Below are 27,236 nucleotides of genomic sequence, written 5' to 3'. Positions count from 1 at the left end.
GCCAAGTGTGTGTGTGTGTGTGTGTGTGCGCATACCGAGTGTGCGTGTGTGCGCGTGCCGAGTGTGTGTGTGTGTGTGTGTGTGTGAACTACTACAGATAAACTATATAATAGTTATGAGTTGTCTATGTCAGTGAATGCCTCGGTCTGCCGGTTCTGTCAGCAGTCGCTGTCATGCGAGAAGGAATAGAACAAGCGAAAAGCACAAGCATTACAAAGTTTCAAACATTATCTAGAATCGGAAAATGTGTTCATAAGGAAACAATGGTATTTACCTATAAAGAAACTCATGTACTGTTTGCAAATGCACATTTAGACAGTCCAGAACAAAGATGAACTCACATGGTGGAAACAGTCATACTGTAGTTTTCAAAAAGAGGATCAGACAAGTGGAAGGTTTAGATGTTCTCATTCTTTACTCTGTCTGTGAGGTTTTGGCAACACCTGCTGGTCTTACACACACACTGCACGTTTCATCTGTGGTCAATAATGAGTTCATCTTGAGAATTCATGTCTTTAGATCAATTTAAGATTATGAGAAACTTAAGTGTGAAGCTTTCTAGTGTGATACTCAGTTACAGTAAATGTATGATCAGACATTCATGTGTGCGTGTGTGTGTGTGTGTGTGCGCGCAGGGTTCTGTTAAAGCAGCGTGTTCTGGTCAAGGCCCGGCTGGGAGAGTCGGTTCTGCTGGACATGCAGCGGTTCAGAGACGAGGACGAGATCTTCTGCTCTCACATGTGGAGGCGAGCGGCTCTGTGTGCGAAACACACACACCAGCGCCTGACCTACTATCAGAACGCCATCACAGCACTGAAGGTGAAGCCAGCACACTGCACCACACACACCTCTCCCAGCAGATATGCTGAACTGTCACCATGCAAAATGGCTAATTATTAGTTAGTTTGTTTGCTTTTTAAGAATTTAGATCAAAATAATTCAGCCAGGTGTTTCCAGACTTTGCATGCCAGTGTAATGAATTATAGGACATTTAAAAATCATCATAAAAATTACAAAACGCCTTTTCTAGACACAATCATTATTACATTAGTACAAAAAAACTTACAATTGTTTTTCATATTTTTTTTGTAATTTCTTATTTTCCCAATATCTCATAGGGTGGAAAAATTGTAGAAAAGTGATTTTTTTGTGTGTTTTTTACATTTTTATTTGTTTTTGTGTGTGTGTATATATATATATATATATGTATACAGCTTTTATCAGGGTTATTATCGTTAACTAAAACTAAAACCATAGTAAACCTTTTTCGTTACTTTTGTTCTTTTCATTTAGTTTAACTTAGTAAACTACAACTCAAATAAAAATGGATAAATACTACATAAACAGTTTTTTTAAAACAAATAAAAATGTAAAAAACATTGGGAAAATAAGAAATGACAAAAAAATTGTGAGAAACAATTGTCATTTTTTTTTATACTAATTTAATAATGATTGTGTCTAGAAATGTCATTTTGTGTATATATTTATATTAGGGCTGCAATACGATTCATCGCACCTAACCGTTTGCAGAATAAACGTTTTTGTTTACATCATATGTGTGTGTGTACTGTGTAAAATAATTAGGTATATATAAATACACAAACATGCATGTATCATTTTAAGAAAAAAAATCTATTTATATATTAAGTATTTATAATTATATATAATATACATTATATTTAAATATAAAAATGTATATAAACATGTAAATATTTTTTTAATATATATACATGCATGTGTGTGTATTTATAAATACATAATTATTTTACACAGTACACACACACATATGATGTAAACAAAAACTTTTATTTTGCAAACGGTTAGGTGCGATGAATCGTTATGCAGCCCCATACAGATGTCATCAAAATTATTAATATAACTTTTTGGACCATTTTTTGACTACATGTGCCTAGGCAGTTCAGATATTTCATGTGTTCTAGCTCAAGCACACCTGGTGCAACTAATGAGACAACACCTGTTCTGCAGATTTGTGCTGTTGTCAGGGATTCTACTCAGGGGGATGAATAATTTTGAGACTGCAGAAGGCATTAAAAGTCACATTTTCAGTTGAATTTGGGGAAACCACTTGAAACATTTGTTGTGTTGAGCGATTTCAATTACTTTTGTTTGATTTGTTCATTGCAAACTGCTGAAAGTCTGTACATTTTGCCAATAAACCTGATTTGCAATGGGTGTTGAATAATTTTGATTTCAACTGTATATAGTACTATTTGGCAATATATATTTGGCAGACGCTTTTATCCGAGCTATTATTTATTTTATTCATTCAAAGCGACTTACATTGCCTTCAAGGTAAAAAAATTTAAAACATTAAATCAGTTCTTGGTTTCCCTGAGAATCAAACTTTCTTCTTTTTTTCTGTACAGTAATGAGAATTTTGTTGAAGATGATCTTAATTTTTTTATTTTTAACAATGTGCTTAAACTACTTGAAGTGCTTGAATTTGACTTTTTAAAATTGAAGTCCTGGAAAGCCCTTGAAAACATCCATAATTACGAAGAAGTACATGTGTTGTAAGTTGTATTTTGGATACTTTATAATCTGTAATTTGAGTTTTAAAAATCCTTAAATCCTAAAGATATTGTTTGAGAAGTGAGATCTCTGATTTTAGTCCTTGAAAACCAAAAAAATTGTGCTTGGAAGTCCTGAAATTTCTTTTTACAGTGTCTGTACGAACCCTGTTAATTTTCCCCATGAAAAAAATATATTTTAAAATGTTTTCCTGTTGATTTTGTGGGTTGTTTCCTCAGTCTCCTGGCGCTCAGTGGCAGAAGGTGGACGTCCTCCTGGAGTTCGGCGAGTGGCTGTACGTCACACACTTTCCTGCGACTGACGTGCGTCTTCAGATCGAATGGGCCGCAGACGTCCTGATGTTCCCAGACGGTCAGTCTTCATCACCGGTCATCATCTTGTGTTCTGTACTAATCCATCACATGACCAACATCACCCTTTCACCTTTGTCTTGCTTAGTTGGGGACATTTAATGTAATATTCAATAATATTGTTTTGATCTGCTGCATTGTGACCCTGGACCACAAAACCAGTCACATGGGTACATTTTCTGAAATTGAGATTTATACATCATCTGAACGCTGAATAAATAATCTCTCCACTGATGTGTGGTTTGTTAGGATAGGACAATATTTGGTCGAGACACAACTATTGTAAATCTGGAATCTGAGGAGCAAAAAAATGTAAACATTGAGAAAATCTCCTTTAAAGTTGTGCATTTATGTTCACGATTGTGCTGCATTCACTCACAAAAATACATGTTTTATATATTTACGGTAGGAAAGTTACTAAATATCTTCATGGAACATGATCTTTACTTAATTAATATCCTAATCATTTTTGGAGAAATATCGATAATTTTGACCCATACAATGTATTAGACGGCCTGTATAGTGTTGTATGACTTGTATAGACTTGTGACTGGTTTTGTGGTCCAGGGTCACATACTGTATATATATATATAAATGAACTACTAAATTAATAACTTTTTTTTCTTTGTTCTTTTTTTTTTTACAACAAAAATGAAGCATCACATAACTTACTTAAGCTTGACTATGACACTATTTTCTTCTGGAAACAAACTTAGTTGCATTATTGTCCTGTTATCTCTGTAAAGCTGCTCTGAAACACTCTGTACTGTAAAATGCGCTGTATAGATAACCCCTTGACCCCTGTCCCGTCAGAGGAGAGCGTGGCGTCCGGCGTGCGTGTGTGTGAGGTGCGGGCGGTCGGGCGTCTGGAGCGTCTGATGCGGACACACACACTGCTGGCTGTGGTCGAGGAGCGGTCGTCACACACACACCGACAGCATCTGCTCACCGCGCTCAGCTTCACACTAAACATCTGGAAGGTCAGCGCTTCACTTCCATCACACACTCCTTGTCCACACTAACATGTTTGAGTTTGAAACGCATCTTTTCTCTCCGCTTGGTCTTCCGTCACACAGAGACGAGTTTTTATTAATGAAAACGAACCTTTTTGAAACGCTCTCCAAAGTGGATACATTTGAAACGCAGTTTTCTCGCTGTAGTGTGCACTGGGAAAACTGAGGTATTTGGAAGCGATGATGTAAGGTTAGTCATGTGACGCAATAGATATTGATGTTTATAGCGGTGTTGTGCCTGTCGTGTGCTGTTCACTTTCACACATATGTTCCTTCACACACTCTTCATATCACAGTCCTGCACAGATGAAGAGATCACTCTCATTCCTGCAGTGAAACATGAACAGTTTTAGCGTTTACACCGAACATATAATGGTGAGTGAGTGAGTCCTGGACCATCAGCGAATGAGGAGATATTTGGCTCTCCGTCCACACTAGCTAAGTTTCCATCCACTTGTCAATCGAATGATCTGAAGTTCGGTAAAAAAACTCAAGATGGTGAAAGTATGTTTCCATCCAACGGTTTAAAGCGAATAAAAACCTGTGCGTAATGACGTCACACGCTGTTTTGCGATCAAATTGGTATATCGAATTGATTTGAGACATTTTAAGGTGTTTCCATTCATTTTCGCACTGAATTGCACATTCAAGCCAACATTTGCGAACAAAGTTTTGCTAGACAAAATGCTATTCATTATTTATTCAGCAAATAACGTTTCCATCAGCGTTTATCGCATAAGCCGTATATCGACCAAGATCAAATCCGATGAGACCGAACGTATTCCATTTGAGTCGATATTCATGAAATTCAATCAAATTTTACTGTTTCCATAAGGCATTTTTCATTCGATATCACTAAATTCGGATAAAAACGTGTGGATTGAAACACCGCTACTGTGGATGAGGAACTTCTGGAAAACGCCTGAAAACGCTAAATTCACCTTTACTGCACAGAAACTCACTGAGATCATACAGACGGAAAAATAAATAATAAAGTTATCGCGCAATTCTTCTGAGAGGATCATTATGTTTAGCAGAATCTCATTCGCTGATGGTCCAGGACTCACTCACTCATCATTATATGTTCGGTGTAAACGCTAAAACTGTTCATGTTTCACTGCAGGAATGCGAGTGATCTCTTCATCTGTGCAGGACTGTGATATGAAGAGTGTGTGAAGGAACATATGTGTGAAAGTGAACAGCACACGACAGGCACAACACCGCTATAAACATCAATATCTATGGGTTCAATATGCGTCACATGACTAAACTTACGTCATCGTTTTAAAATACCTCTTTTCCCAGCACACTACAGCGAGAAACCGATGTTTTCAAATGTTTCCACTTTGGAGAGCGTTTTCATGAGTAAAAACGGCGTCTCAGTGTGAACAGTAGGCCAAACCGGAGAGGAAAAGATGCGTTTTCAAACGGAGAAGGCCTCAGGATAGGATTGTGTGCTCAAGTGTGTGTCCTTGTTGAATGCAGGTGTCTATGGAAACCGCACAGGAAGTGATGAATCAGTCAGCTGTGAGACCAGACGACAAGAAGTCTAAACAGGTGAGAGGAATAAGTGCTAGATATCCAAACACGTGTTCTGGAATTATGAAAACAATATTTCTTTTTTTCTTTTTAAGATCAGGGAGATCAAGGCCTGATTAAGTGTTTGAGGGAGTTCTGATAACTTTAATGATTCATTATACATGCCTATTGTAAGAAGAAATAAATACATATTTATCTGAATGTAAGATGAACGTACAGTTTTAAAAAAAAGTTTTAAATCTGTTTCTTCTTGGTTATGCAAACGTTAAAGGAACATTCCGTTTTGAAAGCATTATGTGTGAAAGTTACTTTTGAATGTTCTAAAAACTGAAACATTTAAAAAAAATGTTTCAATAGATATTTTTTAGAATTTTAAAGATATTGTTTGATAAGTGAGATCTCTGATTGAAGTTCTTGAAAACCAATAAAGTAGTGTTTGAAAAGTCTTTGAAAGTACGAAGCCTATACGTGTGTCTACTGTGCCTTCTGATCAACTGCTGAATAAAAGTATGCGGTTTCTATATTAAACACGTTTAATTTTCCCCCAGACGTCTCCTGTTGAGGACAGACCCCGAGGTAAAGCTGTAGAAGTGTCTCTTCCCATCAGCCCTGAGGAATGGGCTCAGTTCGAGTGTCCCGAGGAGCTTCGGCAGGCCTTCGGTTCTGACGACGGCCCGTACAGCATCAACGGCTCGGCCCTCAGCGCGCAGGTCAGCGCATCTTCACTCTCTCACGTCACATGACAGATAATACACTGATGATCCAGCAGAGGGCGCCGCCGTCTCACATCTCACACTTCACATACAAAACAATACTTCACACTGCAAAAATGCTTTTCTTACTTTGTATTTTTGTCTTTTTTCCAGTCCAAATATATACAAAATTCTTAAATCAAGATGCATTTACTAAAGTAGGTAAATTCCATAAGATATTATGTCCTGTTTTCTGGGGAAATAAAACTTTTTTTTTTTTCTTTTTTTTTTGCTTAAAACAAGCAAATAATTCTGTTTGAAAGCAACAGCTCACTTAATTTTGATTAATCCCCCTGGAAAGAAAGACATAATATCTTATTGCATTTTACTCATCTAGTAAATGCTTCTTGATTTAAGAATTTTTAGATGTTTGAACTGGAAACAAGACAAAAATACTCAGAAAGAAAAGCATTTTTGCAGTGCAGTGTCACATGATCCTTCAGAAATCAATCTAAGATGCTGATTTGCTGCTCAAGAAACATTTATGATTATTATCAGTGTTGTGAACTAGAATTGCATGTGTACATCATGGTAGTGTTTAATCGTGTGGTTTCAGAGCCGAACTCTGTTTTATTTGGATCTGTTGGTGAGAGAGCTGGAGTCAGTCTCGTTGACCCCGTTGACCTTTGCCCCTCTCCACTTGGCAGAGGTCATCGCTCACGACCTGATGAAGAGCAGGAGTCAGTCTGACCTCTACCGACTCAGGTATCGCCCTGAACACACAGTCACGTGACATTAGATTCACAGCAGGATGTGACATCACTTCCTCTCATCTCTCAGAATCATCAGGAGCTGTCGGGATCTGGGATTCGAGTCTCCGTACGGCGACCGGCTCCTGAGCTTCACACGCGTCCCTGAGGACGAGCAGATGTGGTGTGGTTCTTCATCTGTGGTCAGGTTTGGTCATTATCAGGTGCTCTGTGGTGTTTAACACAACTTTATCTGCTTTCAGGATCCACAGGGCCGCCGTGACTCCGAGAGACGTCGTGTCGGACCCGGTCAGTTCCTCACAGTTTGAGAGTCTTCTGAGGGACTTTATGGAGATGTAACAAATTATGGCAGCATATTACAGCAATATTATAAATTAAAGTAGTTAGATCTCTTTTACATAAAATAAAAATAATAATAATAACAGAAAAATAACAAAACACACCCCCCAAAAAAAAGTACAGGTCAATTCAGTTAGCTATAAACCCTCATTTAGGAACAGTAAATGATGACACTGCAAAAATGCTTCTCTTACTTAGTATTTTTGTCTTAACTTAAATCCTTAAATCAAGATGCATTTACTAGATAAGATATTATGTCTTGTTTTCCGGGGGAATTAATCTAAATTAAGTGAGTTTTTGCTTAAAACAAAATGATCTGGCAATGGGGTGAGAAAAATTATCTTAATTTAAACAGAAACAATATTATTTTTCTTAACCCCATTGGCAAATAAAAAGCAAAAACTCACTTAATTTGTATTTATTTCTCCAGAAAACAAGGCATAATATCTTATGGCATTTTACTCATCTAGTAAATGCATCTTGATTTAAGATTTTTTAGTTATTTGGACTGGAAACAAGACAAAAATACTGAGTAAGAAAAGCATTTGTTTGCAGTGTAAATGATTAATGGTTTAGTTGCAAGGCAATGTGAGTGAAAATAAGTTGTAAATCAAGTTATTTTGTGATGTTTTCTGATGTGAGTGTTTAATGTCAAACTAACCCACTGAACCCTGTCAGACTGAAGAGGATCCGAGTGGAAGGACACTAACCGGACACTGGCTGGCGAAGGCCGATGTGTGTATCGGTATGAACCTGTTCGAGCCGGCTAAAGTCCTGCTGAAGCACACACACCTGATAGCGGAGGTGAGCGCGAAAACACACACACACACACACACACACACACACCTTATAGCCGAGGTGAGCGCGAAAACACACACACACACACACCTGATAGCCGAGGTGAGCGTGAAAACACACACACACGCGCACACACACACACACACACCTGATAGCGGAGGTGAGCGCGAACACACACACACACACACACACACACGATGCATGAAGGAACTCTGCTTTGAAATTTAGCAATGACTGAAGATGTTGAATGATTGTTGTATGAGAAGTCTCATGTTTTGTTAGTAAACTACAACTAAATGGCTTTTAGGAAATAAAGTAAGATATTTAATTATTAAAACATCTGCCAATAATCAGTGTGAGCTCAGATAATTATAATTGTAATTATAGGCAAGTTATTCCTGGAGAAATCATATTTTTGTATTTCTGATTTAAGACCAATTACTTACCTCATAACACTCTGATAAATAACAAATATTGCACTAGATTTAATGTAAAATCATTATTTAAATTACCGTTCAAAAATCAGTGTAATATGATGATCTGATGCTCAAGACACATTTATGAATATTATCAGTGTTGAAAACGGTTCATATTTTTGTGGAAACTGTGATACATTTTATTTTTCAGGATTCTTTGATGAACAGAAAGTTCAAAAGAACAGCATTTATTTGAAATAGAATCTTTTGTAACATTATAAATGTCTTTACTGGCACTTTTTATCAATTTAATGTGTCCTTGTAGTCATTCACAATGGATGTGTTTAAAGTCATTAAATTAAATGCATTTTAGCATAGAACGTTTTTTTAAAGTGTCAGTTTTATGGTCCCTACAATCAGTCAATCACCATTAACGTATCTTACGAGAAAAGAAAATGAACGCCTCTCAAATGTATTTTGTTGTAAAGATATTAATTGTAGATATTGTTCCTGCAGTGTATAATTCACAGTGTAATTTCAGTCAATCATCTTCTACCTTAACAAGTCCCAGATATGTGCTTCATACACTGCAAACATGCTTCTCTTACTCAGTGTTTCTGTCTTGTTTCCAGTCCAAATATATCTAACAATTCTTAAATCAAGATGCATTTACTAGATGAGTAAAATAACATAAGATATTATGTCTTGTTTTCCGGGAGAATTAATCAAAATGAAGTGAGTTGTTTAAAAAAGCTCAATTTTCTGCCAATCGCTTAAGAAAAATAATGTTAATTCAAACAGAAACAAGATTCTTTTTCTCACCCATTGGCAGATAATTTTGCCTTTTTTATGCAAAAACTTTTTTTATTTTTTATTATTATATACAATTTTTATTTATTTCCCCAGAAAACAAGACATAATATCTTGTTATTTTACTCATCTTGTAAATGCTAAATGTAAAGATCTTAAAGAGGTCTTTGTGGAACTTTAAATGATGCACACCTCATTATTTATATATGTGTGCTTCAGAAACTTGGTGATCAGACGTCATTGGCCGAGAGTTTACACCTGCTGGCTGTTCTGGCCAATCAGGAGCAGAGATACGGCGAGGCTGTTGTCCTGTGTGAGCGAGCGCAGGAGATCGGCGGAGACGAGGAGTTCTTCCACCGGCTCGTCCAGACGCTGATGAACGCTGTGGTGGGACGAGGTGGACAGGACACGCATCATCAGGTGCACAATGATGAACAGCCAATCAGCCAATTGGGGACTTTACATTTAACATTTAATTTAATATTCAGCATTTAGGGTCTAATGCATTACAGTTTTTTCAAATTGCTCAGATAGACTCTAAAAATGGAAGTTGAGGCTCAGAGAAACATGCACTCATGTGCCGAATCTGCAACACTACAAGCTCATTATACGCTTTACATATATATGTCTGATATTAACTTTTTGCAAAACACAGTTCTCTACATTAGACATGATTCAAAACTAACAGCTCTTTAGTTTCATCTGTGAAACACTGCCATTGAAATGCCCTACAGCCACTGATCATGTGTGCAAACACTCATACACACTGATCACTTACCAATCAAAACTCAGTGTTTTGAGAAAGAAAGAAATTATTTTTAACCCCTTGAATTTTTGCTTAAACATATATGTATGTATATATATTTATAGGGTTATTTACATTTATGTATATATACACCTGCTGTGTGTTCCGCAGGTGTGTGAGATCACAGAACAGGCGTGCAGAACCATCAGAGCGGTTCTAGAGCAGAGACAGAACCGAGCGTCGGTCCTCCGCTTCTTCATCGCGGCGCTGGAGACCAGGTGCAGTTCCTCATGATGATCAATACTCAATACCAGAGCTGAGTTACAGAGACACTCATTCCTGTGTGTGTGTGTGTGTGTGTGTGTGTGTGTGTGTGTGTGTGTGTGTGTGTGTGTGTGTGTCTGTGTCTGTGTGTCTGTGTCTGTGTGTCTGTGTCTGTGTGTGTGTGTGTGTGTGTGTGTGTCTGTGTGTGTGTCTGTGTGTGTGTCTGTGTCTGTGTCTGTGTGTGTGTGTGTGTCTGTGTCTGTGTCTGTGTCTGTGTCTGTGTCTGTGTCTGTGTCTGTGTCTGTGTCTGTGTCTGTGTGTGTGTGAAGGGGGGCTGTTTTACGCCGGCGATTGCTTCGTCCTGCTGCTCCGCTGTTCTGTCTGAGTGAACCGGACCTGCAGATGTTGACCTCAGTGTGTGACACACTCACACACACTTCCTCTGAACTCCTGCAACTGAGATACAGGACACACTCCGCTGAGGCCACGCTGGAACACGCCATCACACTGAGGTGCAACACGTGAACACACACACACACACACACACACACACACACACACACACACACACACACACACACACACACACACACACAGACACACACACACACACACACACACAGTGTGTTTTTATTTTAAATAAATGCTATTTTACATTGTAATAATATTTCACAATTTTTAATATTTTTTTTATCAAATAAATGTGGCCTTGGTGAGCAAAAGATCATTAAACATCTTACCGACCCCAAACTTTTGAACAGTAGTTTATCTTATGTTTTTTTTGTTTTTTGGGTGAGATTTGACTTGGAAATATTCATATACATCACCTTTTATCTTTCTCTACTTCAGTAATCCTGCATGTGACAAATACATTTTTAAACCAACAAAATGTTCATGTACTCTCATATAATCCCAGGTCTCATTTAATAAAAGGTGATTAGACCGGAAGTAAATGTCGTTGTGTGTTAGTAGATATGAATCATATGTGTGTGTGTTCTTCATCAAGAATGCTGGCTGTCGGCGCGTCGAGTGTAGAGGAGAAACAGCGCCACCTTCTGCACGCGCTCGCCATTATGAAGAACGCCGTGTTTATCCAGGAGGAAGTCGTCGCTGGAGCGCTGACTGTTCTTCCTCCTCACGAGGTACGAGATGTTCGGTGATCAGCAGAAGCACGTCGCTTTAATCACATTTGTTTCTTTCAAGGGGAACAAACACGATTAGCACAAATGTGATTTGGTTCTGCGTTCGCTAAGCTCTCTGTAACCGCTCACCGCCTCATCTAATTCATTTTGCCTCACGCTGCATTATGGATTTTCATTTTCTCAAACGGATTATCTTATTACAAAGCTCTCTAGGTGCTCATATTTATGGAAAGAGGGCGATGAACACATTGACCAAATGAGGAAATCGGAGTTGCTAAAGCAATTAGAGTCTTGTGCCTTTTGATATAAAGGAACAGTTCAAATCCTGCCGTCATTTATTCACCGTCCAAACCTGAAGATATTTAGAAGAATCTCAACGCTGCTAAAAAGCCAAAATAAAAGTTTGGTTTAACTTGAAGAAATTGTGCCTGAAATATATTACTATTGTACTGTAGAGTTTATCTCTCAAAGTTATAATGTTAATAATATTAAAATCATTGAACTTTAAGGAATAATCACACAGTATTTTAACAGTAAACCTCAGTATTTTGTTTTCAAATAAACGTTAAAAAAAGAAATCTTTATTTTATTGCATCGTTTTTGATAATAAATATGTGTATTAAAACAGCCGAATTTCTGTAAAAATAAAACATTTCATAGGGCCCTATTATTGTAAAAAATATATATATATAAGTTGTTAAAGTTTTATGAATTCAATTGATTAAAGATGCTTTTTATTATTAACTAAATTTAAGTAAATGCATTAAAATGATTATTATCAGAACAACTAAAATGAAATACACAGAAAATAACATGTTAAACTTGTTAAACTTCAATTAAATTTTTGTTACATTGTATACGTTTGATGATTTCTATTATTTATTGATCAATTGATTATTTAATGTGTGCTTTGCCTTGCATTAAATAAATTTATTGTCCATTCCTTGAAATTAAATTCGGATATGCCAAATCCATTTATTGTCCATGGGGCATTGCAAATAACATATAAAACAAAAAATAAATACTGCAAACTTTTACCTATTTACTAACAAACCAAAATAGAACAAACTGTTGGGCATGAGCACAGTTTGCACATTACAAAACTCAACACAGCACGGTCAAAAAGTTTGTTTGACCTTCCATATGCGCACCTGAAACTCATCATTACTTGGGTTAAGTATACTCAAAACACTCATACGCCCTCTAGTGTCTCAAACTAAATATATTTCAACATAATGGCTCCAACACTTGCATTTAATGTAGCCATTGAATTGTAGTCCAGGAAAAATGTAAAAGGGCAAAAAAATAAAAATTCTAAGGAATTTGGGGGAAAATAAGCAAATTTTCATAGGGCCCTGAAACACCCATAAGCAGATTTCTTCTAGATTTGCTTTTGTGTTCCGCAGACGAACGAACATCAGGTTCGGAGACACGAGGGCGAGTAAATGATGAACCGTCTCTTTAAATCACGCATGCAAACTGAGCCGCTGCTTAAATCATGCATAAATCAGAACACCTGATCTAACACCTGCACGGCTCTATTACCCGCGTCTGATGGAGCTTTATTCCTCCATTAGATTGAGTCTCAGCTTCACCAGATGCTCCTGCCGGCCCGAAACACAGTAAATCCCGCAGAACCGACTCTGTTCACTCACATATATCACACAGAGAAAGTCTGGCTTTTTACATAAAAAGGAAAGAGAAATATATGAACGGCCCTTCGGGAAATATGTCTCAGTGATGCATGAGACAAATCCTGCCATTGGTTTTGAGAATAGGAAATAATCTCCATTTTGATGATCACTAGAATAAAACAAACCATTGCACTTTATTTCTATCACAAAAAACACCCGTCAGATTTCATCAGGAAGATCTCGTCCCATATTTATGATTTACCATCACAGCAAAAGCGAATACTAGCTTAAAGGTACAATATGTAATATTTCTGCATTAAAATATCCCAAAATCACAAGGCCAGTGTTTTTGTTAAGTTGATTACTTACAATATCCCAAATGTTTCCAACTATTTTTAAATCGTGAGAAAATTGTGATTTTAAGGCGAGACACGGCAGGCAAAAACATCGTTTTTTTTTCACTGGTCAATTTTGAGATTTTGGGCTATTTGTCTTCAATAACATGTTTTCTTTCAGACTTGTGCTGAAAAAAAGTCCAAAATACACATTTAGGTCTTTATTTCACTACACTTTGTCTAATTGCGTCAGTAGATTTCTCTGAAATTCAACAAAAGTTGGCGTTCTAAATCAACGCGCTGCTCCGCGATCTCTGTGTTCTTCCTTTAATCACGCACATGTCTGGAAAGCTCTCTCTCTCCTGTACAATGCTGTCGGATCCAAATATGGTCATTTCCTTTTAATCAGTAACCAATCGTGAAAGTAAAATGGGCATTTAACCCTAAAAGCGAAATCTCATTGGCTGATGTCAATTTCTGACACCGTGATTGGTTCAGATGCATCACGTGACGCGCTCTGACACTCAGATGTGTGTTTTTGACTGTTTTTCTGCTCAGTTAAAGGCCATAAATGCTGTGTTTATAAGTTTTGATGTGATTTAGGTGGTTTGTATTGTTGTTGCTAATGATTTGATAAGATATTGTGTCAGTAAATAGTTGTTTCCACTAAAAAAGTATGATTTTTTACATTACAAATCTTTAAATGCCTTTTTCTCAAAATGACTTTTCTCTCATACTCCAAGTCTGAAATCTCCTCTTCAGTAGCACCTATACACACCAAACTTTCCAGTCTTGTACCTAGTTATATTATGAAGACAATTACAGAGGGATTTGTAAATATATTATTCCTAGCCTGATTTATATAACATTTTATTCCAAAAAACATGGCGAAAATATATTTTTTAAGGCTATTGACAGTATATTCTGTTTTACATGATAACAAAAGTAGATATCCATAAATCCCTCTGTAATTTTTTTCCCATCTAATATGTGAACACAATGAAAAAATAATTTTGAACCTGGCTTTATCCAATTCTGAGATTTCGTTTTTTAAAATATAGGCAAATTAGCGCATATTTAATTAGATAATGCCTAATTTGCATATTTAAGCAATAAATTACAGAAAACTTGTAATTAATTTTTTTCTCATCTTAATGTAGGTAATCAACTGGGAAAGTTTCATGGTGATATCTGCTAGTTACAAATATTTCCCTATTCACCTGTAGTGTCTCGCCTTAACCGAGGAAGCGGGGGGGTGAGCGGGTGAGCTGGAGTCGCCAGTCAGTGCGCCATATCCGCGTTACCCTCGGTGTCCGCTCGCACTGCGCGAGTCCTGGACACATGCAGAAGTTGTAGTTGTAGCGTCTATCAAGCATCAAACCTTAGCTTGTTCCCATAAACGTACGGGTCAATTTTATATATTCCAAATGTAGCATTCGGTAATAGTTATGTTTATGTAAGGAAAGTATTATTGCTTTAGGCTTGTGTTTAGTTTATTGACATTGTTTATCACGTCTGGTGTTTATTGCCATGTAAATAAATATAGCTTGTGTTATACATAAAGATGAATCCGTCTTTTGACAAATGATGTGTGTGTTCGAATGCACTTTTACAATTGTTTAGAACACGTAAAACTGCGCAGCGTTATCACAACAATGAGTTCGACAAATACAGTAACATTATAACCAATTTAGTGTTAAACCTTACTTTTCTTGCGGTTAATTCATTTTAATGAAATAAAAGCATGTCATTAAACGCAACATTTATAAAATATATGTACAATATATACTTATACTATGTATATGTGTATTTATATATACAAAATAATTATACACAGTACACACACGTAAACACAAACTTTTATTTTGGATGCGATTAATCGTTGCCCAGAGTATTAAATAATAACTGTCACTCAAACAATAATGCTCATTAGTGGTCAGATATGTATTCTTCACACACACCATCTCATCAACTCTCACTGTCAGTTTCCTCGTTTAAAATAAAGTCTGATTATGCGAGTAAAAGCGCATCGACTTGAACAATCAACAGAATCCAGATGATAATCAATGTTTGTTGTAGCCATAGAAGTACTTTTATTTGGTTTTATATTTTTGTTAAAATGTTATGATATTATTTGTTTGTTTTGATTTAATCAGTTAATTAAGAAAGAAAATATGGAGAATGGGAAGCGTCATGAAGGAGTGGATCGAGTACAGTATATCGGAGACGGGTTTGAACACTTCATAAGTGTGCTTGAAGTTTTTTCTTTTTGTGTAATTTGTACCATCATTTCAATCGATGTTTTGTAAATCAATAATCTGGATTTGAGTAAGAAGAAAACGAACGATGCTCGGTGGAATAAAGCAGCAGAACACGAGCACACACTGCCATGCTCGAGAAACGGCCGAAACAATGTTGTGATGTTCTCGTGTGTGTGTGTGTGTGTGTCTTCTGCAGTCCGGTTGGCGTAACCTCCCTGCGGTGCGTGTGTGTGTGTGTCTGAGACTGGCTCTGGCCGATCTGGCCCTGTTCATGCTGGACCTCCAGTGTGCCGAGGAGAACAGGAAGTCCATCGGCCGGGACAGGAAGTGCTCAGTGGAGAGAGCAGTGGAGGACTTCATCAGCGCTGATCTCACTGAACATGAGAGGGTGTGTGTGTGTGTGTGTGTGTGTCTGTGTCTCTGTGTGTGTGTGTGTGTGTGTCTGTGTCTCTCTGTGTGTGTGTGTGTGTGTCTCTGTGTGTCTCTGTGTGTGTATGTGTGTGTGTGTGTGTGTGTGTGTGTGTGTCTGTGTGTGTGTGTGTGTGTGTGTGTGTGTGTGTGTGTGTGTCTCTGTGTGTGTGTCTGTGTGTGTGTGTGTGTGTCTCTGTGTGTCTGTGTGTGTGTGTGTGTGTGTGTGTGTGTGTGTCTCTGTGTGTGTGTGTGTCTGTGTGTGTGTCTGTGTGTGTGTGTGTGTGTGTGTGTGTGTGTCTGTGTGTGTGTGTGTGTGTGTCTCTGTGTGTGTGTGTGTGTGTGTGTGTGTGTGTGTGTGTGTGTCTCTCTGTGTGTGTGTGTGTGTGTGTGTGTGTGTGTCTCCAGCAAGCAGTCAGACACAGATGAGATGTTTCATCCATCAGTCAAGATTCCCTTGCTCACATTAGATCTCGATTGATTTTTCTTGTTCTTTGATATTTTAACATCAGACTGTAAGCTCTCGCAGGAGCAGAGTCTCTCCAGATCATGTTACCTCTTTTATTTATTTTTATTTAAACAACACTGTTCAAAAGTTTGGGGTCAGTAAAAAAATGTTTTTTGAAAGAAATGAATACTTTCATTCATCAAAATAATACTTGTATTTATTAAATTGATCAAAAGTGACAGTAAGGACATTTATAATGTTACAAAAGATTATCTTACAAATAAATGCTGTTCTTTTGAACTCTCTATTGATCAAAGAATCCAGAAATATAAAATATATCACAGTTTCCACAAAAGAATGAAGCAGCACTTTTTTAAAAAACATTAAGAAATCTCACAGACTTCAACTTTTGAATGGAAGTTTCTATTCACAGATCTGAGCCTTATGAAGAAATATCCAGTTAATATTTACATTTTGCCTATCCCGTCTTTTGTAAGAAACTAACTATAAATATTAATATTTTATTTTATTCTGTTCACTGATATATATATATATATATATATATATACATATAAATTATGACTCTGAAGAGATTGACCCGTGTGTGTGTGTGTGTGTGTGTGTACATATGTACAGTATAAAAACCATTACGTCTATGGAATGTCCCCATTTAGAAAGCTAAGTAAACGTGTGTGTGTGTGTGTGTGTCCTCAGGACTGGTCTGCTGTGGGACGGTCTCTGGCTCAGGACGCTCTGACGCTCCTCTCATCGGTCAGTTCGCTCTCGCTGGACTGTGTGGAGACCAGGGCTCGTTCGCTCGGCATGCTGGGAAGGTGTCTGAGAATACTAGCCCAGCAGAGAGACCCGCTGTACCCGTGCACACTGTGGGACGAGCCCGTCGCGGTACACACACACACACACACACACACACACGACACGACTGCTAAAAATGCCCTTTAAATGTCATGTAAATTCCATGTTTTCTAGTTACGCACTCTACAATATTTTATGTTGAAAAGTGGAAGTCAATTTTTACTTCTATTCAGCAAGGATCATTTAAATTGGTCAAAAGTGATCGTCTAGACACATGAAATCAACTTTTGAACTTTCTATTCATCAAAGAATCATGAAAAATTAAATGTCACGGTTTCCACAAACAGTTTTCGACACTGATAATATTCAGTGTCTTGAGCATCAGATCCTCATATTACACTGATTTCTGGAGGATCATGTGACACTGAAGACTGGAGTAATGATGATAAACTCAGCTTTGATCACAGGAATAAATTACACATTACTGTATATTCACATAGAAAACTGATGATTTACATTATAGTAATATTTCACTGTTTTTACTGTATTTTTTATCAAATAAAAGCAGCATTGATGAGCAGAAGAGACTTCTTCTAAAAACACTTAAAAATCATACCGACTGCAAACTTTAAAGCGGTAGTTTATATTCACTAAACACAGATTTGAATCTTATGAAGAAATGTCTAGTTCATATTTAATGTCCAATTTGTGCATGATTTGCTATTTTAAGGCGTTTTTTTTGTCAATGAATCCGTTTAATTGCTTCACAGATTGAGCATTGGTGTGTTTCCCAAGCGCATCGTAGTTGAATGATTTGTCTCGACGGTCTTATATTGTTAAATAAAGTGGTTCAAATGACAGACCGGTTTTGGGAAACAGTCGTGAGTAGCTAGATAGTTTCTACAACGATGCATTAAAACTATGGTGGTTAAGCAGTGAGCGAATGACTAAAAGGGTCAAGAAAAAGTCATTACACATTGATGGAAACCTTGTTATAATTATTTAAAAAATCGTTTTTTGTCATTTGTCCTTGAAAATGACAGTCTCCAGTTCCAGCAGCTTCATTATATACTCACATCGTGCAGTTCACAGGGTCTGGAGGAAAATAAGCTTTTATGTCAGTCACAGTATAGATTTTCATTCTTTTCCACCTGTTTAAACTCTGCTTTTAGGCCTAATGTGCCTCGGCATTAATTGACCCTCTTGAAGACACTTTTCAGACTGCCATTGATTGACATGAACTCAATATGAGCTGTTCCTCCAGGAGGAGGACGGGGCCGAGAGACGCGAACACCAGCACTATCATGAAGAGGAGCAGCCGAAGACTGACACTGAGAAGAGACCATATGCAGGACAAAGTGCAGCGCTGCAGGTACATGTGCACACACACACACACACACACACACACGCACTCTTAAACAAACACATACACACACACACGCACTCTGAAATAAACACACTCACACTCACACACACACACACACACACACACACACACACACACACACACACACACACACACACACACTCATATATATTCATGTCATTTTTGTGTATATGCTTGTCATTTTTGGCTGTATAGTTCAAGTTTGCAATATTAAAAAGTGTGTGTGTGTGTGTGTTATCAGAGCGATCGGAGGGCAGCGCAGCGGTTGTTGGCTCAGGCCAGTGAAACTCTCAGTCAGTCTGTGAGTCTGAGTCTTCATCATGATCTTCCTCATCTTCTTCCTCACGTGTGCTCAGATCTGCTGGAGTGTCACGGTCAGTTTGACCTCGGCGCCAGCGGACAGTTCCTCGCTCTACTGCAGGTGTGTGTTCATAACTCACTCTGTCATCATTCACTCAAACACATGTGACTCTCTTTCTTTCTTGGCAGAATTTGTCATTTGAATACTTTAGTGTGTGTGTGACCTGCATGTACACGTGTGATGTGAGCGTGTGTGTGCTGATGAATATTGATCTGATCTCAGAGCGGTGTGTGCTGTGCTGAGATGTGCTCCGTCCTGCTCTCGATCTGCTCTGGTGTCAGTGAGTCTCAGGTGTGTGCGCTGATGAACCTGCGGGAGAAGCTGCTCTCTTCACAGGGTCACAGACCCGACGGTGTGCTGACAGCAGTGAGCCGAGAGCTCGGCCGTCTCTCTAAGGTACTCACTGACAGCCTGTTCATGTTAATGCACTCACCCTGTCATAGGCCGTTCACACCACATGTGGTCCTTGAGCATAGTATGCATGTCATTTTGTGTTTATGCATGTCATTTTGTGCATATGCATATCATTTTTTGCATATGCATGTCATTTTTGTGCATGAGCATGTCATTTTTGTGCATATGCATGTCTTTGTGCATAAGCATGTCTTTTTGTGTATATGTATGTCATTTTGTGTATATGTATGTCATTTTGTGCATATGCATGTCATTTTGTGCATATGCATGTCATTTGGTACATATGCATGTGCATATGCATGTCATTTTGTGCATATGCATGTCATTTTTGTGTATATGCATGTCTTTTTGTGAATATGCATGTCATTTTGTGCATATGCATGTCATTTTGTGCATATGCATGTCATTTTGTGCATATGCATGTCATTTTTGTGCATATGTATGTCATTTTGTGCATATGCATGTCATTTTGTGCATATGCATGTCATTTTTGTGTATATGCATGTCGTTTTTGTGCATATGCTTGTCGTTTTTGTGCATATGCATGTCATTTTTGTGTATATGCATGTCATGTTGTGTATATGCATGTCATTTTGTGCATATGCATGTCATTTTGTGCATATGCATGTCGTTTTTGTGCATATGCATGTCATTTTTGTGTATATACATGTCATTTTGTGCATATGCATGTAATTTTTGTGCATGAGCATGTCATTTTTGTGCATAAGCATGTCATTTTGTGCATATGCATGTCATTTTTGTGCATATGCATGTCTTTGAGCATAAGCATGTCATTTTGTGTATATGTATGTCATTTTGTGCATATGCATGTCATTTTGTGCATATGCATGTCATTTTGTGCATATGCATGTCATTTTTGTGTATATGCATGTCATTTTGTTCATATGTATGTCATTTTGTGCATATGCATGTCATTTTGTGCATATGCATGTCCTTTTTGTGTAAATGCATGTCATTTTTGTGTATATACATGTCATTTTTGTGCATATGCATGTCATTTTGTGCATATGCATGTCATTTTTGTGCATATGCATGTCATTTTGTGCATATGCATGTCATTTTGTGCATATGCATGTCATTTTTGTGTATATGCATGTCGTTTTTGTGCATATGCATGTCATTTTTGTGTATATGCATGTCGTTTTTGTGCATATGCATGTCATTTTTGTGCATATGCATGTCATTTTGTGTATATGCATGTCATTTTGTGCATATGCATGTCATTTTGTGCATATGCATGTCGTTTTTGTGTATATGCATGTCGTTTTTGTGCATATGCATGTCATTTTTGTGTATATACATGTCATTTTGTGCATATGCATGTAATTTTTGTGCATGAGCATGTCATTTTTGTGCATATGCATGTCATTTTGTGCATATGCATGTCATTTTGTGCATATGCATGTCATTTTTGTGCATATGCATGTCTTTGTGCATAAGCATGTCTTTGTGTGTATATGTATGTCATTTTTGTGCATATGCCTGTCATTTTGTGTATATGCATGTCATTTTGTACATATGCATGTCATTTTTGTGTGCACAAAACACACATCACACTAAAGTCATGCAATAAACATTTAGATGGAACATAAAATCCTAATAACTGATAAGAAACTGATAAGCACTTTGTTTACAGTCCTGTTCCAATGTACTTATAATAGTATGTACAATAAATGTGTTATAACTACCCAAAACTTAACCTTAACCCATGTAATTACCTTATATTAAACCATATATTACCCAGTACTTGGTACCAGTATATAAGTGCACATATTGTAAAATAAAGTGCAACCAAAAAAAACAAAACATCAGATGTGAGCTGTTGAATGCATAGAGAATTCTCTTAATGTCAATTGTCGTTTTTTCACTGTATATATGATGACTTATTCTTTTTCACATTTAAAACGGCACATTTAACAGTATTTTACATTAGATCTATTATATTTCCCGCTGTATATAGTAAGGGAACTGAAGTGGATGATGGTATGTTTTCATTTGTTATTATTTATTTCCGGTTAATGCAGCACATCTAGTGTGTCGCTCCTCTAAAGTCCTTTAGGCTGCTCATATTCATACATTTATTCTTTTAGCAGACTTAGACTTTATGATTATGACGAAACTCAGAAGCGATTCATCCTGAGAAGCATTCAGACTAGAACAGAGATGAGTTGAGTAGAAGTGTTAGAGTTTAGACTGTGAGCTGCAGGATTCATGTGTGTCATCACTCTTTCAGGCCTTCAGTCACCTGACCATAAACCCAAACCACCTGAGGATTCTGGGAGAAATGCCTCCGAACTTCAGGATCCTGCTGCTCCAGCACTCAGACGACAGGTTCTATTCTATTCTATTATTCGATGTATGCTTTACAAACTGTTTCAAAGCAGCTTCAACCAACGATGCGAACTTCATTAAATATGAAACATATTTAATATCAGCTGTAAAGCAACTGTACAGAAGACTATAGTGTCACGTTACAAACCAAATCAAACACCATGCACTAATTCTATTCTATTCTACTGTATTTTATTCTGTTCTATTCTGCCCCTCTGTTGTTTTACTGTATTCTATTCTCTGTTCTACTCGGCTCTATTGTATTTTACTCTTTTGTATTCTGTTTAATTCTATTGCATTTGATTTTACACTGCTCTGTTCTTCATTTCTCTCTTCTATTCTGTTTAATTCTATGCTGTACATCGTGTAGTTCTGTGCTGTACGGCGGCTTCTACGAGAAGGTTAAAGCCACAGAGACTCAGAAAGGAAAGAGTGCGACAGGTAACCCTCACACTCACCTTTACTCTCTTTTTTTCTTTCTCAATTTGATGCACAAGAAACATTTACGATGTGCGTGCGTGCGTGCGTGCGTGTGTGTGTGCGTGTGTGTGTGTTCTGTAGGTGGTCTGATCTGCTCTAGACTGGTCAAGGCCTGTGTTCAGAGATCATCTCTACTGAAGCTCCACAAACACCTGGACGAGTTCAAACATCTGAGCGCACACACTCACGTGAGACTCCGTTCACAAGCTTTAACGAGGACACAAAACATGAAAAGCATCTTTCAATATCATTTTTTTTTACATCATAACTCTCTTTATAAAGGAAGGGAAAGCTGGAAAGCTGGACGAGTGTTTTAAAGCTCTGCTCGAGGAGATGGAGGAATACCTGCACCCTGTTCTCTCACAGTGTGACTTCTCATGCTTTAGGTACCAGAACACACACACACACACACACACATACATAATCTCATGAATCTGGTGGCGGGAAAATCATATTTGACTTTGGTAACGAGTTATTGCACCTGTAAATGTGCCTTTTGTACATTTCTGTTCCGTTTTAAGCGTCGTGTGTGAACTACGTGCCGATCTGCCCTCATCTTTCTCTCATTTCCTCTTCTGTGTTATCAGTGTTCGTTCCCCGTCCTTCTCCATCTCCACATCGGCCCGAGCCAAAGACAAGGAGGACAAAGCCACTGATAAACCTCTGCCGGGTACGACAGACAGAACACGTCTAGAATGGAGATTAGCATTAGCATTAATCGTTTTTAACACTAATAATAATCATAACTGTGTCTTGAGCATCAGATCATCATATTACACTGATTTCTGGAGGGTCATGTGACACTGAAGACTGGAGTAATGATGATAAATTCAGCTTTGATCACAGGAATAAATTACACTTTACTGTATATTCACATAGAAAACTGATGATTACATTATAATAATATTTCACTGTTTTTACTGTATTTTTGATCAAGTAAATTCAGCATTATTTCTCTCCTCCCGTGTGTTCAGCTGCTGTTACTAACACTGTTTCTCGAGAGAGAGAGTGTATATCGGCGCGAGTGTGTAGTGATATGTGCACATAAGATGTTTGATATGGAGATATGACATCTGAGGAGCTTTAAGGGCTGCAATATTGATCAGATTTCCAGACCCGCGTCTGAGATCAAGTCCATCTTTAACAAAAATCTGCACCAATAGCAAATCCCCACATGCAATGTAAAGCTCACAATAAATAAAGTAAATGTAAAGCACTCTGAAGCTAACTTAACTATCTTCTTATGCATAATTTATGGAACTTCAGAGGATATAATTCGATTTTACATGTTTAACTTTCTTCAGTGTGTGTGTTGCTGTGTGATCATGTACAGCTCCAGTTCTTCTCTATATCAGTGTTTCTGAACTCCTGAAACGCCTCCAGTGTAGTCTCGAGTTTCTTCCGGGAACGAACACGTCACAATATTCCTCATTATAATAATTAATACGCAGAATAAAGGGCCGGGGCCTGGTTGAGTTAGTTAGTAGTGTGTTAAACTGGCGGTTATGGAAAGGGGCGGGGCATTTCCCAGACACACTCGAAGCGCTCGACCAATCACAACACTGCTCCAGCCGGCCAATCAGAGCACAGTGTGCTTTTCAGAAGGAGGGGCTTCATAGAGACAGGAAGTAAACAGAGTGTTACTGACAGACTGGGAAGAGAGGAGCCGCAACAATGGAGAATATGAGGAGAATAATCAACATTCAAAGTACTGAACGTGTGCATGTGCTTGTGTGTGTGTGTGTGTGTGTGTGTGTGTGTGTGTGTGCGCGTGTGCGTGTGTGTGTGTGTGTGTGTGTGTTCTCCAGACCCTGGTGAGTGTGTGGTGATTCTCGCTGACCGGATGTTGTTGGAGTTTCCACTAGAAGCGTTGAGTGTCCTGCAGGCGGACGGCATCGGCTCCGTGTCTCGAGACTTCTCGCTTCAGGTTCTTCATGCACGTCTACAGACGGATGATACAGGTGAGCGCATACTAAACACCATTATACAAGTCATGTAGCGTATACTAAACACCATTATAGAAGTTATGTGGTTTATACTAAACACCATTATACAAGTCATGTAGCTTATACTAAACACCATTATACAAGTCATGTGGTTTATACTAAACACCATTATATAAGTTATGTGGTTTATACTAAACACCATTATACAAGTCATGTGGTTTATACTAAACACCATTATACAAGTCATGTGGTTTATACTAAACACCATTATATAAGTTATGTGGTTTATACTAAACACCATTATATAAGTTATGTAGCTTATACTAAACACCATTATACAAGTCATGTAGCTTATACTAAACACCATTATACAAGTCATGTAGCTTATACTAAACACTATTATACAAGTCATGTGGTTTATACTAAACACCATTATACAAGTCATGTGGTTTATACTAAACACCATTATACAAGTCATGTGGTTTATACTAAACACCATTATACAAGTCATGTAGCTTATACTAAACACCATTATACAAGTCATGTAGCTTATACTAAACACCATTATATAAGTTATGTAGTTTATACTAAACACCATTATACAAGTTATGTAGTTTATACTAAACACCATTATACAAGTCATGTGGTTTATACTAAACACCATTATACAAGTCATGTGGTTTATACTAAACACCATTATACAAGTTATGTGGTTTATACTAAACACCATTATACAAGTCATGTAGCTTATACTAAACACCATTATACAAGTCATGTGGTTTATACTAAACACCATTATACAAGTCATGTGGTTTATACTAAACACCATTATACAAGTCATGTGGTTTATACTAAACACCATTATACAAGTCATGTGGTTTATACTAAACACCATTATACAAGTCATGTGGTTTATACTAAACACCATTATATAAGTTATGTAGTTTATACTAAACACCATTATACAAGTCATGTGGTTTATACTAAACACCATTATACAAGTCATGTAGCTTATACTAAACACCATTATACAAGTCATGTAGCTTATACTAAACACCATTATATAAGTTATGTAGTTTATACTAAACACCATTATACAAGTTATGTAGTTTATACTAAACACCATTATACAAGTCATGTGGTTTATACTAAACACCATTATACAAGTCATGTGGTTTATACTAAACACCATTATACAAGTCATGTGGTTTATACTAAACACCATTATATAAGTTATGTAGTTTATACTAAACACCATTATACAAGTTATGTGGTTTATACTAAACACCATTATATAAGTTATGTAGTTTATACTAAACACCATTATACAAGTTATGTAGTTTATACTAAACACCATCCATCTCTTCTGATGTTTCCACAAAAATATGAAGCATCACAACTGTTTTCAACACTGATAATAATCATAAATGTGTCTTGAGCATCAGATCATCATATTACACTGATTTCTGGAGGATCATGTGACACTGAAGACTGGAGTAATGATGATAAATTCAGCTTTGATCACAGGAATAAATGACTGGATATAATATAGTCACATAGACATAGAATGTCACTTCTAATGCAGATTCAGGATGTTCAGCAGTGAAAACAAGCTCCGAAACACATCCGACAAAACCAAACGAAGTGTCTGTTGCCATTCATGAACTTCTACTCATATCCGCCTTTTGTCAGCTGCCAATAAGAGTGCAGTACTCTAATCTTCATTGAATGCATTTTTGCATATTTAAATCAATATTTGTGAATTTTCCTCAAAGTCCACAGATTCTAGACAAATCATCCAGCAAAACATCAGTCCAACATTCCTCTATAAAACTATATTCATGTCAGTTAATCAGAATATATCTGACATACTTCATCTGATTAAATCCCACTCACTCTAATTAGTAAATGCATAAAAGTGTGTAATGATGAAGCAGAGGAAACACACGTGTAGTTTATCACATTCACACACACGAAGTGACACTGTTTTCAATTAAGGTTTAGCATCTCACAAGTTTCTTCTTGTCAAATGTTTTGCCAGAAAAGTGTGTTTGCTGTGATATTTTATGAAATGCTGTCCATCACGACATGCAAACATCCGGATGCATTAGTTTCCGGATACAATCGTGAACAGCTACAGTTCAGTGACGAGGAAACATCCTGAGCCGACCTCCAGACGCTCCAGGGAAGCGAGTGAATGAGTGTTCGTAAAACATGCTTTCTCCTATATCAGCAGAGCTGATTCTCCATCTGGGTTTATAGAGTTCACTGCTGAACAGAAGTTTGTACGTCCCTGAACCAATCGAAATACATCCTGAGGTTTTTCTGTCGGAGCTTTAATCACCTCATTCACAAACCCCCGAATAAAAACCTCACGCTAATAGGAAACTCTCTGTCAGGATTTACCACCTCGTAATCTCTTTAAAATTCAAATGTGCCGTTGCATTTGGGACATGTTTTAAATTTTTATTTGCGTCATTAATTCATTCATTTTCAACTCGTGCTTGGCTTCTGCATGTACATTGACAAATTAAAAACTAAACGGCCTACACTCGAAGGCTTTCCTGAGCGCTTCGTGTCGAGTGGTGATATTTCCATGCGGATTAAGGGAAGGGAAGGTTTAGGGGTGTGAGGCGTAATGGGAAAACTGTTTGTTTTTCTCTATAACTGTGTGTGTGAAGTTTAAAGCTACACTGTGTAACTTTTTTAGTTTATTCTTAGCTAAAAACACTTAGTTCTTTCAAAAATATATGTGCTCATTAATGTATATTTACTTCGTTCAAGTAATAAAGTATTCTCGTGAGTGTATAATATGCCATTGAAAATACATACGGGTGAGGGGTTCGAATGCCGGTCGCCATGTTGCCCCTCCATCTTGAAAGTACATTAGCCAAAGAGGGACATACCCGTTAATTCAAGCTTTGCCTTTCGCGTTTTAACACCCGATGGCACCGTGTCGAATGTGA

At 37.4% G+C, this 27,236-nt stretch overlaps 1 protein-coding gene across 2 annotated transcripts in view; it reads left to right on the top strand.

Annotated features, from left to right (window-relative positions):
- Nucleotides 1-27,236, top strand: part of cfap46 (cilia and flagella associated protein 46) — an 88,440-nt gene that overhangs the window by 35,410 nt on the left and 25,794 nt on the right. For both annotated transcript variants that reach the window (XM_079635778.1, XM_079635779.1), the window contains 24 exons: nt 636-819; nt 2,772-2,904; nt 3,717-3,883; nt 5,402-5,473; nt 6,004-6,165; nt 6,764-6,912; nt 6,988-7,080; nt 7,160-7,205; nt 7,935-8,060; nt 9,500-9,700; nt 10,197-10,303; nt 10,619-10,801; nt 11,296-11,431; nt 15,858-16,049; nt 17,232-17,420; nt 18,595-18,702; nt 18,959-19,138; nt 19,301-19,474; nt 21,747-21,844; nt 22,215-22,285; nt 22,406-22,512; nt 22,607-22,710; nt 22,912-22,994; nt 24,133-24,285. In XM_079635778.1, the coding sequence (XP_079491904.1) occupies nt 636-819; nt 2,772-2,904; nt 3,717-3,883; nt 5,402-5,473; nt 6,004-6,165; nt 6,764-6,912; nt 6,988-7,080; nt 7,160-7,205; nt 7,935-8,060; nt 9,500-9,700; nt 10,197-10,303; nt 10,619-10,801; nt 11,296-11,431; nt 15,858-16,049; nt 17,232-17,420; nt 18,595-18,702; nt 18,959-19,138; nt 19,301-19,474; nt 21,747-21,844; nt 22,215-22,285; nt 22,406-22,512; nt 22,607-22,710; nt 22,912-22,994; nt 24,133-24,285 (3,218 nt within the window). The remainder of the gene's footprint in view (nt 1-635; nt 820-2,771; nt 2,905-3,716; nt 3,884-5,401; nt 5,474-6,003; nt 6,166-6,763; nt 6,913-6,987; nt 7,081-7,159; nt 7,206-7,934; nt 8,061-9,499; nt 9,701-10,196; nt 10,304-10,618; nt 10,802-11,295; nt 11,432-15,857; nt 16,050-17,231; nt 17,421-18,594; nt 18,703-18,958; nt 19,139-19,300; nt 19,475-21,746; nt 21,845-22,214; nt 22,286-22,405; nt 22,513-22,606; nt 22,711-22,911; nt 22,995-24,132; nt 24,286-27,236) is intronic.

Source organism: Phoxinus phoxinus (assembly GCF_949152265.1).
Source record: "Phoxinus phoxinus genome assembly, chromosome: 14".
In the NCBI taxonomy this organism is placed as follows: Eukaryota; Metazoa; Chordata; class Actinopteri; order Cypriniformes; family Leuciscidae; genus Phoxinus; species Phoxinus phoxinus.
The sequence above is the reverse complement of the archived record's forward strand: the minus strand, read 5'-3'. Positions and strand labels throughout refer to the sequence as shown.